Here is a 12,905-nt window from a genome sequence, read left to right on the forward strand (position 1 = left end):
CATCTGGGTCCTAATTTCGTCATTTTAAGTAAATGTGGGGCTGGCCAAGGAGGACAAGGCCTCTTGTTCACTCCTGAAAGAGTCAGTGGTCATGTATTATGTTCCTAACCCTTACAAAGCATGCCCCTGGTCACATGAATGGATCAAAGCAAATCCATTTCCATTCTCGGAAAAGCAGCTCAAAGCACATGTTCTCTTGATGGTGCCGCTGTCACTTCTGTGTGGTTAACAAATATCATTTATTGAACACTCACCCTGGACACTACTGGGGGATATGACAATGAATAAGCTGCTCAATGAGGTCAAGACATCTAGGAAGGGAAGCGGGCACTCAAATGGCAGAAATACTATAAGCCTGCAGAACCGCACTCGCGCCTTACCATTCCGTTCTCTGTTATGTTTGCCATCCCCACCTCAGGGGCTGGTGGTGTGTGCAGCAGAGGCTCTGGCTTATGGTTCGGTAGTTTGGTATCTGGAAATGATTAATAACATCTTTTAAAATAAAAACATCACTTTTCTCCTCCTTTGCATCACTTTTCTCTTCCTCGACCATTTAAACTCAAACCTTTACAGAAAGAAATGAAGACAGCTCACTGTGTTACCAAGGTTAAGTCTAGTTTGATATAATGAATGGTAAAGCATTACACTGAGTCAGAAAAGTTGTATTCAAAAGTCGCTATGGGGAAAGAAAGAATCCAATCACCTCAGATTATAGAACTTGGCCTATGATAACTGCTGTTTTCTAAACATTTACGATGTACCAGGGACTACTCAATCTCTTCTGTATGTGCTATCACAATTAATCCTTGTATAAGGTAAAAATGATTATCCCTCTTTTATTATAGACAAAGAAACAGGCTTCACGTGGCTAAGTGATTTGGCCAACACAAAGCTGGTATGAAGGGAAAGCCCAGATTTGAACCTAGGTTTACTTGACCTGCAGCCGTGCCTTTAGCCACCACAATGTAATGCTTCAAGGGGCAGCACTGAAATTTAACAAGGAATTTGTAAGGCACCTTACACAATCCAAAATGTCACCAGTCTGGAACATCCCAAAAACCACTGTTTGAGATGAATGCTGCATCTCTCATGTAAACGCACTACAGTGTTACACACTCTTAAAGGAAAGGGATGTTGACCGAAGAAGCCAAGTTATGTGTGTGTGGTCGCAGGCAACATTTCTTTTCCATATTTGCGGTGCAAAACATAACCATAACAAACTTCTTCCCTTCCTCTTCCAAAGGCACTGGAAGCATAAATTCTTGCTCTTTAAACTGAAAGAAGCAATAAAAGCTGGACACCATCAGGTAGATTTCAGGCACTAAAAATAGAATGATCGAGTAATAGTACAGATAGCAATATCTATCTACCTACCTATCTACCTATGTTGTGTCTCTAGGTACATTTCAAGATTGTGTTCACATACACATTTTCCCAACCATCACAGCAAGCTGAGAGGAGAGGCATGTATTCCCATTTTCCAGATTAACAAGAAGCCGCACTTGATAAAGCAAAACCAGGGAGAATTCGTTTAAGGAATTTCGTGACAATCCCTGGACTTCAAAGAGGGCAAGTGAACACCTCGATTTCCTTTCAGCTGCTCCGGGGGCAGTTTGCACACAGAATTTCAAATCTAGTGGGCGGCTCCACAGGTCATTTTCGATGACCACTTTATTTTGCAGATGAAGAAACTTGGGCCCTGAAAGACCTGCCTAGGGTCTGCCAGTGGTATGAGACAGGTCTCCAGACTTAGTTTCTACCGCCCTCCAGAATCCTCTGTAAAATTAGAGAAACAGCACGTTGATTTCAAATGTGAAATGGCAGAGTTCTGTTTATTTCCCCAGACCCAAGAGAGCCGGAGCGGGCGGCTCTTCCAGGCCTTGGGAACCTGGGCCTGTCCCCAGGCTCGAGCAGCACCCGCCCTAGGCCAGGCCCGCCCAAGGTTCCCTCGGGTCCCGCGCCCCGCGCTCCCTCTCAAGCTAACCCCTGCCCGCAGGAAGCGGGGCTCGGAGCCTCCCTCGCAACAAAAGGCTAAATTCGGTTTCCCTGGTTCCGCATTTCCCCAGGGAGCTCTCCTCGTAAAACTATTCCCCGTGAAGGCGGCAGGGCAGAGGTCCAGGGCGCTTTGCTGGGAGCCTCGGGACCCCGGGCTGGGGGTGGGGCGGCACCTGGCGAGCTAGCGGGCGGGCGGCGAGCGGAGGCTTCCCGGCCTGGCAGCAACTCGCCCCTCTGCCCTCAGCCCTCCCTGCTCCGCTCCCTTCCCCCACGCCGCCCGGCCCCTCCCCCACGCCCCTTTCTCTTTCTTTCTTTCCCAGCTCGCTTGCCCCCACCCCAGTGGCGCCCGCCGGGCTCCTCGCCCAATGGCCGCGGGGCCCGGGAACGCATCAGCTGATCGGCCCGGGCTCCTGGCCGCTGGGAGCCAATCAGGGCACCGGGGGCGGCCCCGGGCCGCGGATAAAGGGTGCGGGGCTGCTGGCGGCCCTACAGAGTCGAGAGTGGGAGAAGAGCGGAGCGTGTGAGCAGTACTGCGGCCTCCTCTCGTCTCCGAACCTCGCTCTCACGGCCTACTTTTACCCGCCCGCCTGCTCGGCGCCCAGGTAAGCCCCCGGACGGCCCGGTGGCACGCAAGCGATGCGCGCCGCCCCTGCTACCCCGCGAGGCGCGCCGCCCAGCCTCTTTTTTCGGCTGCCTGCCCCTCCAGTCCCAGCCCTACGCTGCGGCCTCTCCGGCCCGGGCCTGAGGTCCGGCACGAGTGCTCCTCCCGCGTGCTTCCGCCGCCGGTGGCTTGGACCCGTCGGGGCTGGCGCTGGTGGGGCGCGCCCTTGGCCAGGCTCTGGGAAGGGCGGGGTGAGTTGTTTTGATCTTCTTTTCACTACTTGCGGCCGAAGCGCCGCCCCTGGAGGCCGTTGGGCCGGCCCGCGTCCTGGGGCTCGCAGTGGTGTTTGCGCTGTGGATGGAGTGGCGGTGCGGTCCCCTGTGGAGCGCAAACAAGGCGCTTGGTTGGCGCGGGCGCCTGGCTGCCTTCCTCGTGGTGGGGCGTTCGGAGCAATCGTCGTGGTTCTGGCGATGGTTGAGACGCCTCGATTGCGGCGTGTAACTGAGCGTTGTTTGTGCGGCCGGCTCCCGCCTCGGGGTCCCGGGGGCCTTCAAATGTGACCGAACAATGGAGAGCCCGGGCCTCGGCGCAGTCAGTGGAGAAGCCGGGCCGGGCGGAGGCAGCAGCAGCGCGCACTCCCTCCGGCCTGCGCCCCCACCCTCCCCCGGACCCCCCAACCCCTCGGCGGCGGGGTATGGCCACCTCCGTGAGGCCTTGAGATTCGGACGGGGGCCCGAGGGGCGGGGCGCCCACTTTAGGGACATTTCAGTGGGAAGGGACTGCTCTCAAAGTGGATAATTATAATAACTCCCTCGGGGGCGGGAAGCGGGGATCCTCCCCCAGCTGCAAGTCCACGAAGAAAGCAACGAATGAAAATGATGAAGACGACGAGAAGTCAAACTCCTCCGGGTCGCGCTCCAGCTGCTTCGGCTTCGTCGCCTATTCCGTGAACTCCGGGGAGAGATCTCGAGTCAAGATTAAGACCTTAACCCACCAACCTGCCTGTTCGGACACCCCCCGGGCCGGCCGCTGTCTGTCCCCTTCTCCATCGCCCTCTCCCAGAAAGCTCCGGTGCTTGGACCAGTTAGAGTCTGAGAAAGAGGAGAGGCGCGAACGCCACTCCAGAAAGAGAAGGGTTAAAGAGGGCAACCCTAACGATACGCTTGACTTTCTGTGGCTGGGGTGAGTGAGGGGTCAGGGAGGACGACCCTGGAGTTGGTGGGAGCTGCAGAAACGGCTAAAAACTTCAGAATCCATTTCCCCCACATAAACTTGGCACCGCGGTAGCAGCAGTTGATAGAGTGGCACTAGGCTGCTGGCATGCAACTCGGCTCACGGAAAAGAGCAAGAGATCCGAAACTGAGGCTTAGGACAAAGTGTGCATGATATTGGTGGTGTAACATGTTGGAGAGGACAGCCGAGAAATTGGGTTGTAGCTTTTTTTTTTTTTTTTGACAGAGTCTCGATCTGTTGCCCAGGTTGGAGTGCAGTGGTGCAATCTCCCGGCTCACTGCAACCTCTGCCTCTGGGGTTCAGGCAATTCTCCTGTGTCAGCCTCCCGAGTAGCTGGGATTACAGGCTTGCACAACCACGCCCGGCTAATTTTTGTATTTTTAGTAGAGACGGGGGTTTCACCATGTTGGCCAGGCTGGACTCGAACTTCGTACCTCAGGTGATCTGCCCGCCTCGGTGGGTTGTAGCTTTTAGCGGGAGCTAAAGGGTTCTGGGATGGAGGTGGGAAGTAGGATTTGGCCGGCTGAGTCTTCTAGAGGCAATATTGGGATGTTGGTCTTCCCCAAGGGGAAGGGTTGTGAGGCTGTCAGAGGGAGAAGCAGTTATGTTTTCAGCTGGGCAAACATGGACGCTTGCCCATAGAAACTTTGCCACTGTACTTCAGAACGTTGCCCTAGTCGTTGGAGGAGAACAATGTGTTCCCTTTCTAGCCACCCTGGGCCACGGAGGGAGGAGGGAGAGAGAACGTTTCCTCTTCGGCTGTTGTGGCTTCAGAGTTTCTCTTCTTTCAGAGGTTTTGTGGTACTGGCTGGCAGTTATTAGTATGCCTCATGGCTTTTAAATTTCTAGATCTTTTTGATTTAGAAGTTGAAATTTCCTAATTACTTGAAGTCTTGTAGAATTCCATAGTGTTGTGATTCTTGCCCACTATCTTAAGTGAGACTTTGCATGAGTCCTATGGAAATTATGGCAGCATGCCCCTTAGAATCTGGCTTGAATCAGCTTTTGTTGTAGGAAACTGCTAGCCTTTTAAAAAAATATATTGTAACCTTGTTTCATCCTCAAATCTAAATGTGTAGTAAGTTTTCTTTTGGTGGGGAGGGGCGGTGGGTTTGGGTTAAGACCACAGCTAGGATGAAAGGCAAAGAGAAAAACAAACTGTGGAAGCCAAGCCTGTTCTGTGGCTGGATTTTACTTGTATTGGAAGAAGTTCTATGTTTTGTAAATTTGTGTATTGGTTTTGGTTTGTTTCCTCTGATAGTTTAGTATTTGGATAGTTTAGTGTTACCTCAGCTACACTGAAGGAATAGACCTTAGTCCTCACAAGTATAAGTTCTAGCTTGGAAGCCTGGGTTCTGCAGTAGCTGTGGAACTTTAAGCCTCTGAGCTCAGGGATGCAGAGGCATTGAGTTACTACCAAGGGCCTGATCTTTAGCAGGCATCTGTGTTAATTGTTTCAAAAGGTGGTGATCAGCTTTACAGCCTATTATAAAGGAGATTTTTGCCTACTATAAAACTAATCCCCCTGAAAGAGTGAGTAAACATAATTTTTTGTGTGTTGACTTCCACAAGGGAAGGAGTTGGCACTTACACTCTGACTTTTGATTCAGTCGTCCCTCTTGAGCCATTTTTGCAGGGGATCAGTTTGGAGTGGGCGTTAACAATATTATTTTTTTTTCCTCTCCAGAACACCTTCCACCATGACCACCTCAGCAAGTTCCCACTTAAATAAAGGCATCAAGCAGGTGTACATGTCCCTGCCTCAGGGTGAGAAAGTCCAGGCCATGTATATCTGGATTGATGGTACTGGAGAAGGACTGCGCTGCAAGACCCGGACCCTGGACAGTGAGCCCAAGTGTGTGGAAGGTGAGACAGCAATGTGGAGTGGAGTACATGCTGGGTAGGATCTGCAGAGGGGTGGGGAGCAGCCTTTGACTCAGCCTCTGGATTAGGCCTCTTTCTTCTGTTTGTAAAGGTTCTAAGGCAGGACTTTTCAGCCTTCATTCAGTCAACATTAAGCTCCTACACTGCCTCAAAGCAGAGCGACAATGGAACCCTTTATTTCAATGGAATTGTGCATGTAGGCCAGTGTATTGAAGAAAAACTAAGTCTGGTTTATGGAGAGTTGGCATGGGGCTTAGAGATTGCCGACCTGGACGTCCCCACTTAGGTGGCTCTAAGGCACCCTCAGAAAACCACTGCTCTAACCTGAGAATGCCATCTAGTTTACAAACTCTTAGAAAACTGTGTTTAATACTCATATCACTGGCTTCTACATGTGAAGCAAATGCTCTACAATGGTTTTTAAATAGGACTAATTTTTAGTTGATGCCACTTTTGGAAATTCTTAAACTAATTGCTTATCCCTCTAGGAGCTACAGTTAGATTATAGTTGTGACCTTCATTTTTCAGTCTAGAACAAGCCATAGTCTTCCCTCTTCTGGAAAGGGGCCAGAGGAAATTATCATATCCTACCTAGTTTAGGATAGCTTACTTTTCCTTTTTGAGTAAGTGAATGATCATAATACAAAGCCTATATTGTGTACTTGCTATGTAGCAGATGATAGTGCACAGACACTGAAGATACAAAGTGAGAGTCTGGTCTCTGCCTTCAGAGAACTCAGTCAGCTAGAGAGACAAAGCAGCCTTTAAAACAGTGGGAAAGGTGGATAGGTGATAAGGGAGCATCCTTGAGTAAGTCATCCTGCTGGTCGTCTGTTCCCTCATCTATAAAATAAGGACATAACTTGCCAGAATACACTGGGGGCATGAGAAGAAGGACGCAACACATTACCTAATGGAAGAATCAGAATCCTTCACTATCTCAATATTTTAAGTGACTGATAGGATGGTAGTGATAACAGAATGCTTCAGCTTGTCTCCTGGAAGACATTTGGGAAGGGAGTATCTGATATATTTCTTTTAAGGAATTGGTACAATGGTCTTACTTGGAACTCAGATAGGAAGAGCTATAGGATCAGGTACAGGTGCCAGGGTATACATATTAATGATGGCATTTATGCCTTAATGAATTCCTAGAAAAGAGATCTTTAGAGATGGGAAGGTGAGTGAAGGGCTGGCTGTATTTGCATAGCTTGGAAAGCTCCTGTATGTTTTAAATGTAATTTTCCCTCTTTTTGCCCCAGAGTTGCCTGAGTGGAATTTCGATGGCTCTAGTACTTTGCAGTCTGAGGGTTCCAACAGTGACATGTATCTCGTGCCTGCTGCCATGTTTCGGGACCCCTTCCGTAAGGACCCTAACAAGCTGGTGTTATGTGAAGTTTTCAAGTACAATCGAAGACCTGCAGGTGTGTATAGCACAGCTATGGATGCCCCTCCTCAATCTGTGAATGTTGTGAAGGGGAGGGAGAAGACATTCTGAAATCAGTATTGGGAAGACTAGGCAATTTCAGGACTATTTTAAGAATCTGAATGATTCTCTTCCCTGAACTTCTGCTTTGAGGAAGAGATAATATGGCCCATCTTTCTATGGTCTTCTCTGTTGGTTGCATAAAATAGCATTGGATTTGTCCAGATCTGTTTGCCGGTCTTGGAGTCCCCAGTAACAGCCTTCCTGCCTGGAATGTAGGCCAGGACAAATGTAAACCAGTGGACAAATGTTTCTCAAAAATTATAGAATGGCTCCAAGTGCCTGAGAAATGAAGAATAAATCTGACAACCAGAAGCAGCTGTCTTGTGACTAGAGGGTTAAGTGCCTGGCATTTGGTGCTTGGGAGGTGGCCAGAATGCAGATAAGGTGAAAGTTGCCCTGTTCTAAATCCACTCCCATGTGACTTGGTTGTAACTGAGTTTAGTTAAAACTGAAGTCTTTCAGAGTCTTCCTACAGATGTACAGTTAACAGCTTCTCTCATTTTTCTGACTCAGTGACTCAGTGATCCCAAGAAGGCCTATACTGGGTCAGTTCATACCATAGTGCACACCTCAGTTGTATAGAATCCAAGGACTATTCTCCCATCAGCATTGGTATTCAGCATCTATGTCTTTAGATCCCTGATGGCGTATTATTGACTCTTTTTTCTAGAGACCAATTTGAGGCACACCTGTAAACGAATAATGGACATGGTGAGCAACCAGCACCCCTGGTTTGGCATGGAGCAGGAATACACCCTCATGGGGACAGATGGGCACCCCTTTGGTTGGCCTTCCAATGGCTTCCCAGGGCCCCAGGGTAAGTCTCCTTGGGTTAGAGGTGAAATTCCCAGAAGTGTCTAACTTCAGGAGTGCCCCTTCTGGGGATGGGAATGACTTTCTGAATCAAGAAGCAAGATAATACAGTAAAGGCGAAACAGCCCTCACATCACCAAAGTCCAAAAATGGATATGAATATATAAAGTAAGGTTTTAGGGGGAACCTTTGGCCCCACTGAAGCTGTGGTGAAGAGGAACTCCCCTATTGCCCCTCCCCTGCCCTGCACCTGCAGATGAAGGCAAGGATAGTGATTCAAGAGGGCAAGGCTTAAGGGCCTTCTGATCTCTGACTTAGGGATTCTGTGGATTTCTTGACTCTTAGAGTTTTGTCTTGATGCTTCTGTAGGTCCATATTACTGTGGTGTGGGAGCAGACAGAGCCTATGGCAGGGACATCGTGGAGGCCCATTACCGGGCCTGCTTGTATGCTGGAGTCAAGATTGCGGGGACTAATGCCGAGGTCATGCCTGCCCAGGTAAATGTAGCTCCAATCCATCAATGAAGAAGGGTAAGTGGGTACACATAGGACTTTTGCTAGTAAGGGCTGCTGATACACCACTCACTAACCCAAAACCTAAGAATGGGTTGGAGTACAGGTGAGAAGAGAACAGGTTTAGGAGCTTCTGAGTTGGAGTGAGCAGTTAGCTTTGTTTTAATGGCCAAGCTTCTCGTTTCTAGTGGGAATTTCAAATTGGACCTTGTGAAGGAATCAGCATGGGAGATCACCTCTGGGTGGCCCGTTTCATCTTGCATCGTGTGTGTGAAGACTTTGGAGTGATAGCAACCTTTGATCCTAAGCCCATTCCTGGGAACTGGAATGGTGCAGGCTGCCATACCAACTTCAGCACCAAGGCCATGAGGGAGGAGAACGGTCTGAAGTGAGTACCTTCTGCTGGGGCCATCTTTAATCTCGTGTAGCAGAAAACTTGGGAGGAGACTTAGCAATCTCTCAGCAAAGTCTCCTTTGCAGGATGACTTGCAAATATTTGCCAAAGATGAGTAAACTTGACTTCTCAGTCTGGACGTACTTTAGCTGTTGACACTTGCCTTCACATTCTCTCATTTTGTTCCTATTTGAAAAATACCAAATAATACTTCTGATTCACAGTGATAAATATTTGTTATAATTTATATAATATATATTAGTCATATATCATTATATAAACATATATCGATATATATTTGTGACATATATGTCATGGTGACAGGGAAAAGTTGACAAATCTTTTTAGAACTAAAAAGATTCTAAAAGTTGAAAATCTTTTAGAACTAAATTAGTAACAATACAGGCATGTGGATAAGCTTAATGCTTATAAGGGGGAGAAAGTTTCAAATGATTAGTCTTTTCAACGAATAGTAACTTTCTACTGCTTGTCGGGCACTGTTCTGACCACTGAGACACACAGGTAAGAAGACGCAGCCGCTGCCCTCGTGAAGTATTTGTTCTACTGGTATCGTATTTTGGTGCACTTCATTCTTGGCTCCATACCTGGAGACAAGGTTGGACCGCCATCTTTTCTGTTTCCTCTAGGTACATCGAGGAGGCCATTGAGAAACTAAGCAAGCGGCACCAGTACCACATCCGTGCCTATGATCCCAAGGGAGGCCTGGACAATGCCCGACGTCTAACTGGATTCCATGAAACCTCCAACATCAACGACTTTTCTGCTGGTGTAGCCAATCGTAGCGCCAGCATACGCATTCCCCGGACTGTTGGCCAGGAGAAGAAGGGTTACTTTGAAGACCGTCGCCCCTCTGCCAACTGCGACCCCTTTTCGGTGACAGAAGCCCTCATCCGCACGTGTCTTCTCAATGAAACTGGCGATGAGCCCTTCCAGTACAAAAATTAAGTGGACTAGACCTCCAGCTGTTGAGCCCCTCCTAGTTCTTCATCCCACTCCAACTCTTCCCCCTCTCCCAGTTGTCCCGATTGTAACTCAAAGGATGGAATATCAAGGTCGTTTTTTTCATTCCATGTGCCCAGTTAATCTTGCTTTCTTTGTTTGGCTGGGATAGAGGGGTCAAGTTATTAATTTCTTCACACCTACCCTCCTTTTTTTCCCTATCACTGAAGCTTTTTAGTGCATTAGTGGGGAGGAGGGTGGGGAAACATAACCACTGCTTCCATTTAATGGGGTGCACCTGTCCAATAGGTGTAGCTATCCGGACAGAGCACGTTTGCAGGAGGGGGACTTTTCTTCCAGGTAGCTGAAAGGGGAAGACCTGACTTACTCTGGTTAGGTTAGGACTTGCCCTCGTGGTGGAAACTTTTCTTAAGAAGTTATAACCAACTTTTCTATTAAAAGTGGGAATTAGGAGAGAAGGTAGGGGTTGGGAATCAGAGAGAATGGCTTTGGTCTCTTGCTTGTGGGACTAGCCTGGCTTGGGACTAAATGCCCTGCTCTGAACATGAAGCTCAGTATAAACTGATGGATATCCCTACCTTGAAAGAAGAAAAGGTTCTTACTGCTTGGTCCTTGATTTATCACACAAAGCAGAATAGTATTTTTATATTTAAATGTAAAGACAAAAAACTATATGTATGGTTTTGTGGATTATGTGTGTTTTGCTAAAGGAAAAAACCATCCAGGTCATGGGGCACCAAATTTGAGACAAATAGTGGGATTAGAAATAAAGCATCTCATTTTGAGTAGGGAGCGAGGGAGGTGGTTCTTAGAAAGATGGTCATCTGGGATTAGGCCCTCATGACCCTTTTGGGTTTCTGCCCTTCCCACCCTCTGGAGAAGGTGGGCACTGGATTAGTTAACAGATGACACGTTACTAGCAGTCACTTGATCTCTGTGGCTTTGGTTTGAAAGACACACTTGTCCACATGGGTTTAGAGATAAGAGTTGGCTGGTCAACTTGAGCATGTTACTGACAGAGGGGGTATTGGGGTTATTTTCTGGTAGGAATAGCATGTCACTAAAGCAGGCCTTTTGATATTAAATTTTTTAAAAAGCAAAATTATAGAAGTTTAGATTTTAATCAAATTTGTAGGGTTTCTAGGTAATTTTTACAGAATTGCTTGTTTGCTTCAACTGTCTCCTACCTCTGCTCTTGGAGGAGATGGGGACAGGGCTGGAGTCAAAACACTTGTAATTTTGTATCCTGATGTCTTTGTTAAGACTGCTGAGGAATTATTTTTTTTCTTTTATAATAAGAAATAAACCCCACCTTTATTCCCTCATTTCATCTACCATTTTCTGGTTCTTGTGTTGGCTGTGGCAGGCCAGCTGTGGTTTTCTTTTGCCATGACAACTTCTAATTGCCATGTACAGTATGTTCAAAGTCAAATAACTCCTCATTGTAAACAAACTGTAACTGCCCAAAGCAGCACTTATAAATCAGCCTAACATAAGATCTCTCTGATGTGTTTGTGATTCTTTCAAATCCCTATGTGCCATTGTATTCCTTTATTTCCTAAAACAGGCAAAATAAGCTCAAGTTTATGTACTCTTTGAGTTTTTAAAACACTGGAGTGATGTTGCTGACCAGCCCTTTCCTGTACCTCTCTAAGTTGGGTATTTGGGACTTCAGGGATTAAGTTTTTCACCTAGACTTAGTAACACACAATCTTGGCATTTCCTAGCCTAGAGTTTTGTAGCAGGATACAAGCCCCACTCCTCCCCCTTCCTGTGCTCCCCTGAGTTTGGTTTTGGCTTACCATAACATTGTTTTGACCATTCCTGGCCTAATACAATAGCCTAACATAATGTATGATTAACTGGCTTTACAATTTCTACTCTCTGCTCTCAGTGATTCATTTAAATAACAAATATTAGCTACCCTGCTACCCTGGTTGAAGCCTTCCAAGGCTGGCTATGCCCTAGGCATGGGCTCGTCCTTGGGTGTATCTTGCCTTGCAGGAAGACCAGTGGACTGATTGTGATTCTCAAAAGCTCTGTGTTGTCACCTGTGCCCTTGCCCCTTGCTCTATCTTGGTCCGTGTATCTGGGGATTCTTCCACCTTATCCTGGCCAGTTCCTACCTTCGTTCATTCATCATGAGGTTGGGTAAAAGCTCCCTCCGGCTCCCATGATGCTGTGTATATATCTAGCAAAAAGCAATTATTGGACACATTGGCGTGCAATATTATTAATAGCATTAATACTACTAATAATGTGGGCAATAGTGATTGTTTTTAAAAGGCAGTATACTCTATCAGTGTGAGGTAGCTGGGGCCTGTGATAGTTTTTAGAGATAACACAAGTTCTTCAGGCAACTGTGTATTTTACAGTAGTCAAGTAATCCTAGATATCCATGGTTTTAAGAAAGTTGGCTCATAATATGATTTAATATTCAAAGTAGAGTCATCTACCTATTAGCTTGCTGGCGTGGTCCTAGTTTACGCCTGTTTGAGCATGATTGTTGAGTACCCTCCTTCATCCTTAGCATTTTCTTGATTTTGTTGTTAAATGATGTATACCCTTATTTCCGTTGAATCTCTACTTCCACCTCCCCAACTGAAGTTGTCTTCCCTTTGCTTGGTCACCCTTACAGCCTCTTGGATGGTGTATCCTACACGGTGTAAGCACTAAACTGAAGAGGCAGTGACCTGAGCACTTTGGATTTTGTTCATTGTAATCAATTCCCTGACAAAATGATTGCATGAGAAGGAATTTTAAATTCATAGGATCAGAATTTAGGTGAAAACAACCAGCATATTTGTTTCTTCGCCCTCTCACCTAGAATTAGCTTTGACCTACAGGTCACAGTGCAATCCCCTTGTATTTCTAAGGTGTTTTTTATAGTTCATTTGCAGACAATGGGTTATGTGATAACTTTTATCAGTGATAGATTAAACAGAATAATGATCAAGCTTTCAACCTTAAGGAGTCAGGCCAGTATTTACAAAAGGAGGTCTC

General features: G+C 47.0%; 1 protein-coding gene across 2 annotated transcripts; it reads left to right on the top strand.

Annotated features, from left to right (window-relative positions):
- Positions 1-1,819: 1,819 nt before the first annotated feature.
- Positions 1,820-11,398, top strand: GLUL (glutamate-ammonia ligase). Of its 2 annotated transcripts, XM_024233781.3 has the most exons (8): positions 1,820-2,597; positions 3,423-3,778; positions 5,517-5,695; positions 6,976-7,137; positions 7,873-8,019; positions 8,385-8,512; positions 8,716-8,915; positions 9,569-11,398. In XM_024233781.3, the coding sequence occupies exons 3-8, from the start codon at positions 5,530-5,532 to the stop codon at positions 9,885-9,887; spliced, it is 1,122 nt and encodes a 373-aa protein (XP_024089549.1). In that variant the 5' UTR covers positions 1,820-2,597; positions 3,423-3,778; positions 5,517-5,529; the 3' UTR covers positions 9,888-11,398. The 2 variants fall into 2 exon arrangements, with proteins under 2 accessions (XP_024089549.1, XP_002809762.1); XM_002809716.6 differs by lacking the exon at positions 3,423-3,778.
- Positions 11,399-12,905: the final 1,507 nt, after the last annotated feature.

Source organism: Pongo abelii, chromosome 1, assembly GCF_028885655.2.
Source record: "Pongo abelii isolate AG06213 chromosome 1, NHGRI_mPonAbe1-v2.0_pri, whole genome shotgun sequence".
Lineage (NCBI taxonomy): Eukaryota > Metazoa > Chordata > Mammalia > Primates > Hominidae > Pongo > Pongo abelii.

What these genes read in the sequence shown, in the direction of transcription:
- GLUL (XM_024233781.3), top strand. Translation starts at nt 5,530, where the DNA reads ATGACCACCTCAGCAAGTTCCCACTTAAATAAAGGCATCAAGCAGGTG. An exon ending in GTACAATCGAAGACCTGCAG is followed by an intron (nt 7,138 to 7,872) that starts GTGTGTATAGCA and finishes TCTTTTTTCTAG; the next exon opens with AGACCAATTTGAGGCACACC. An exon ending in AGGGAGGAGAACGGTCTGAA is followed by an intron (nt 8,916 to 9,568) that starts GTGAGTACCTTC and finishes TGTTTCCTCTAG; the next exon opens with GTACATCGAGGAGGCCATTG.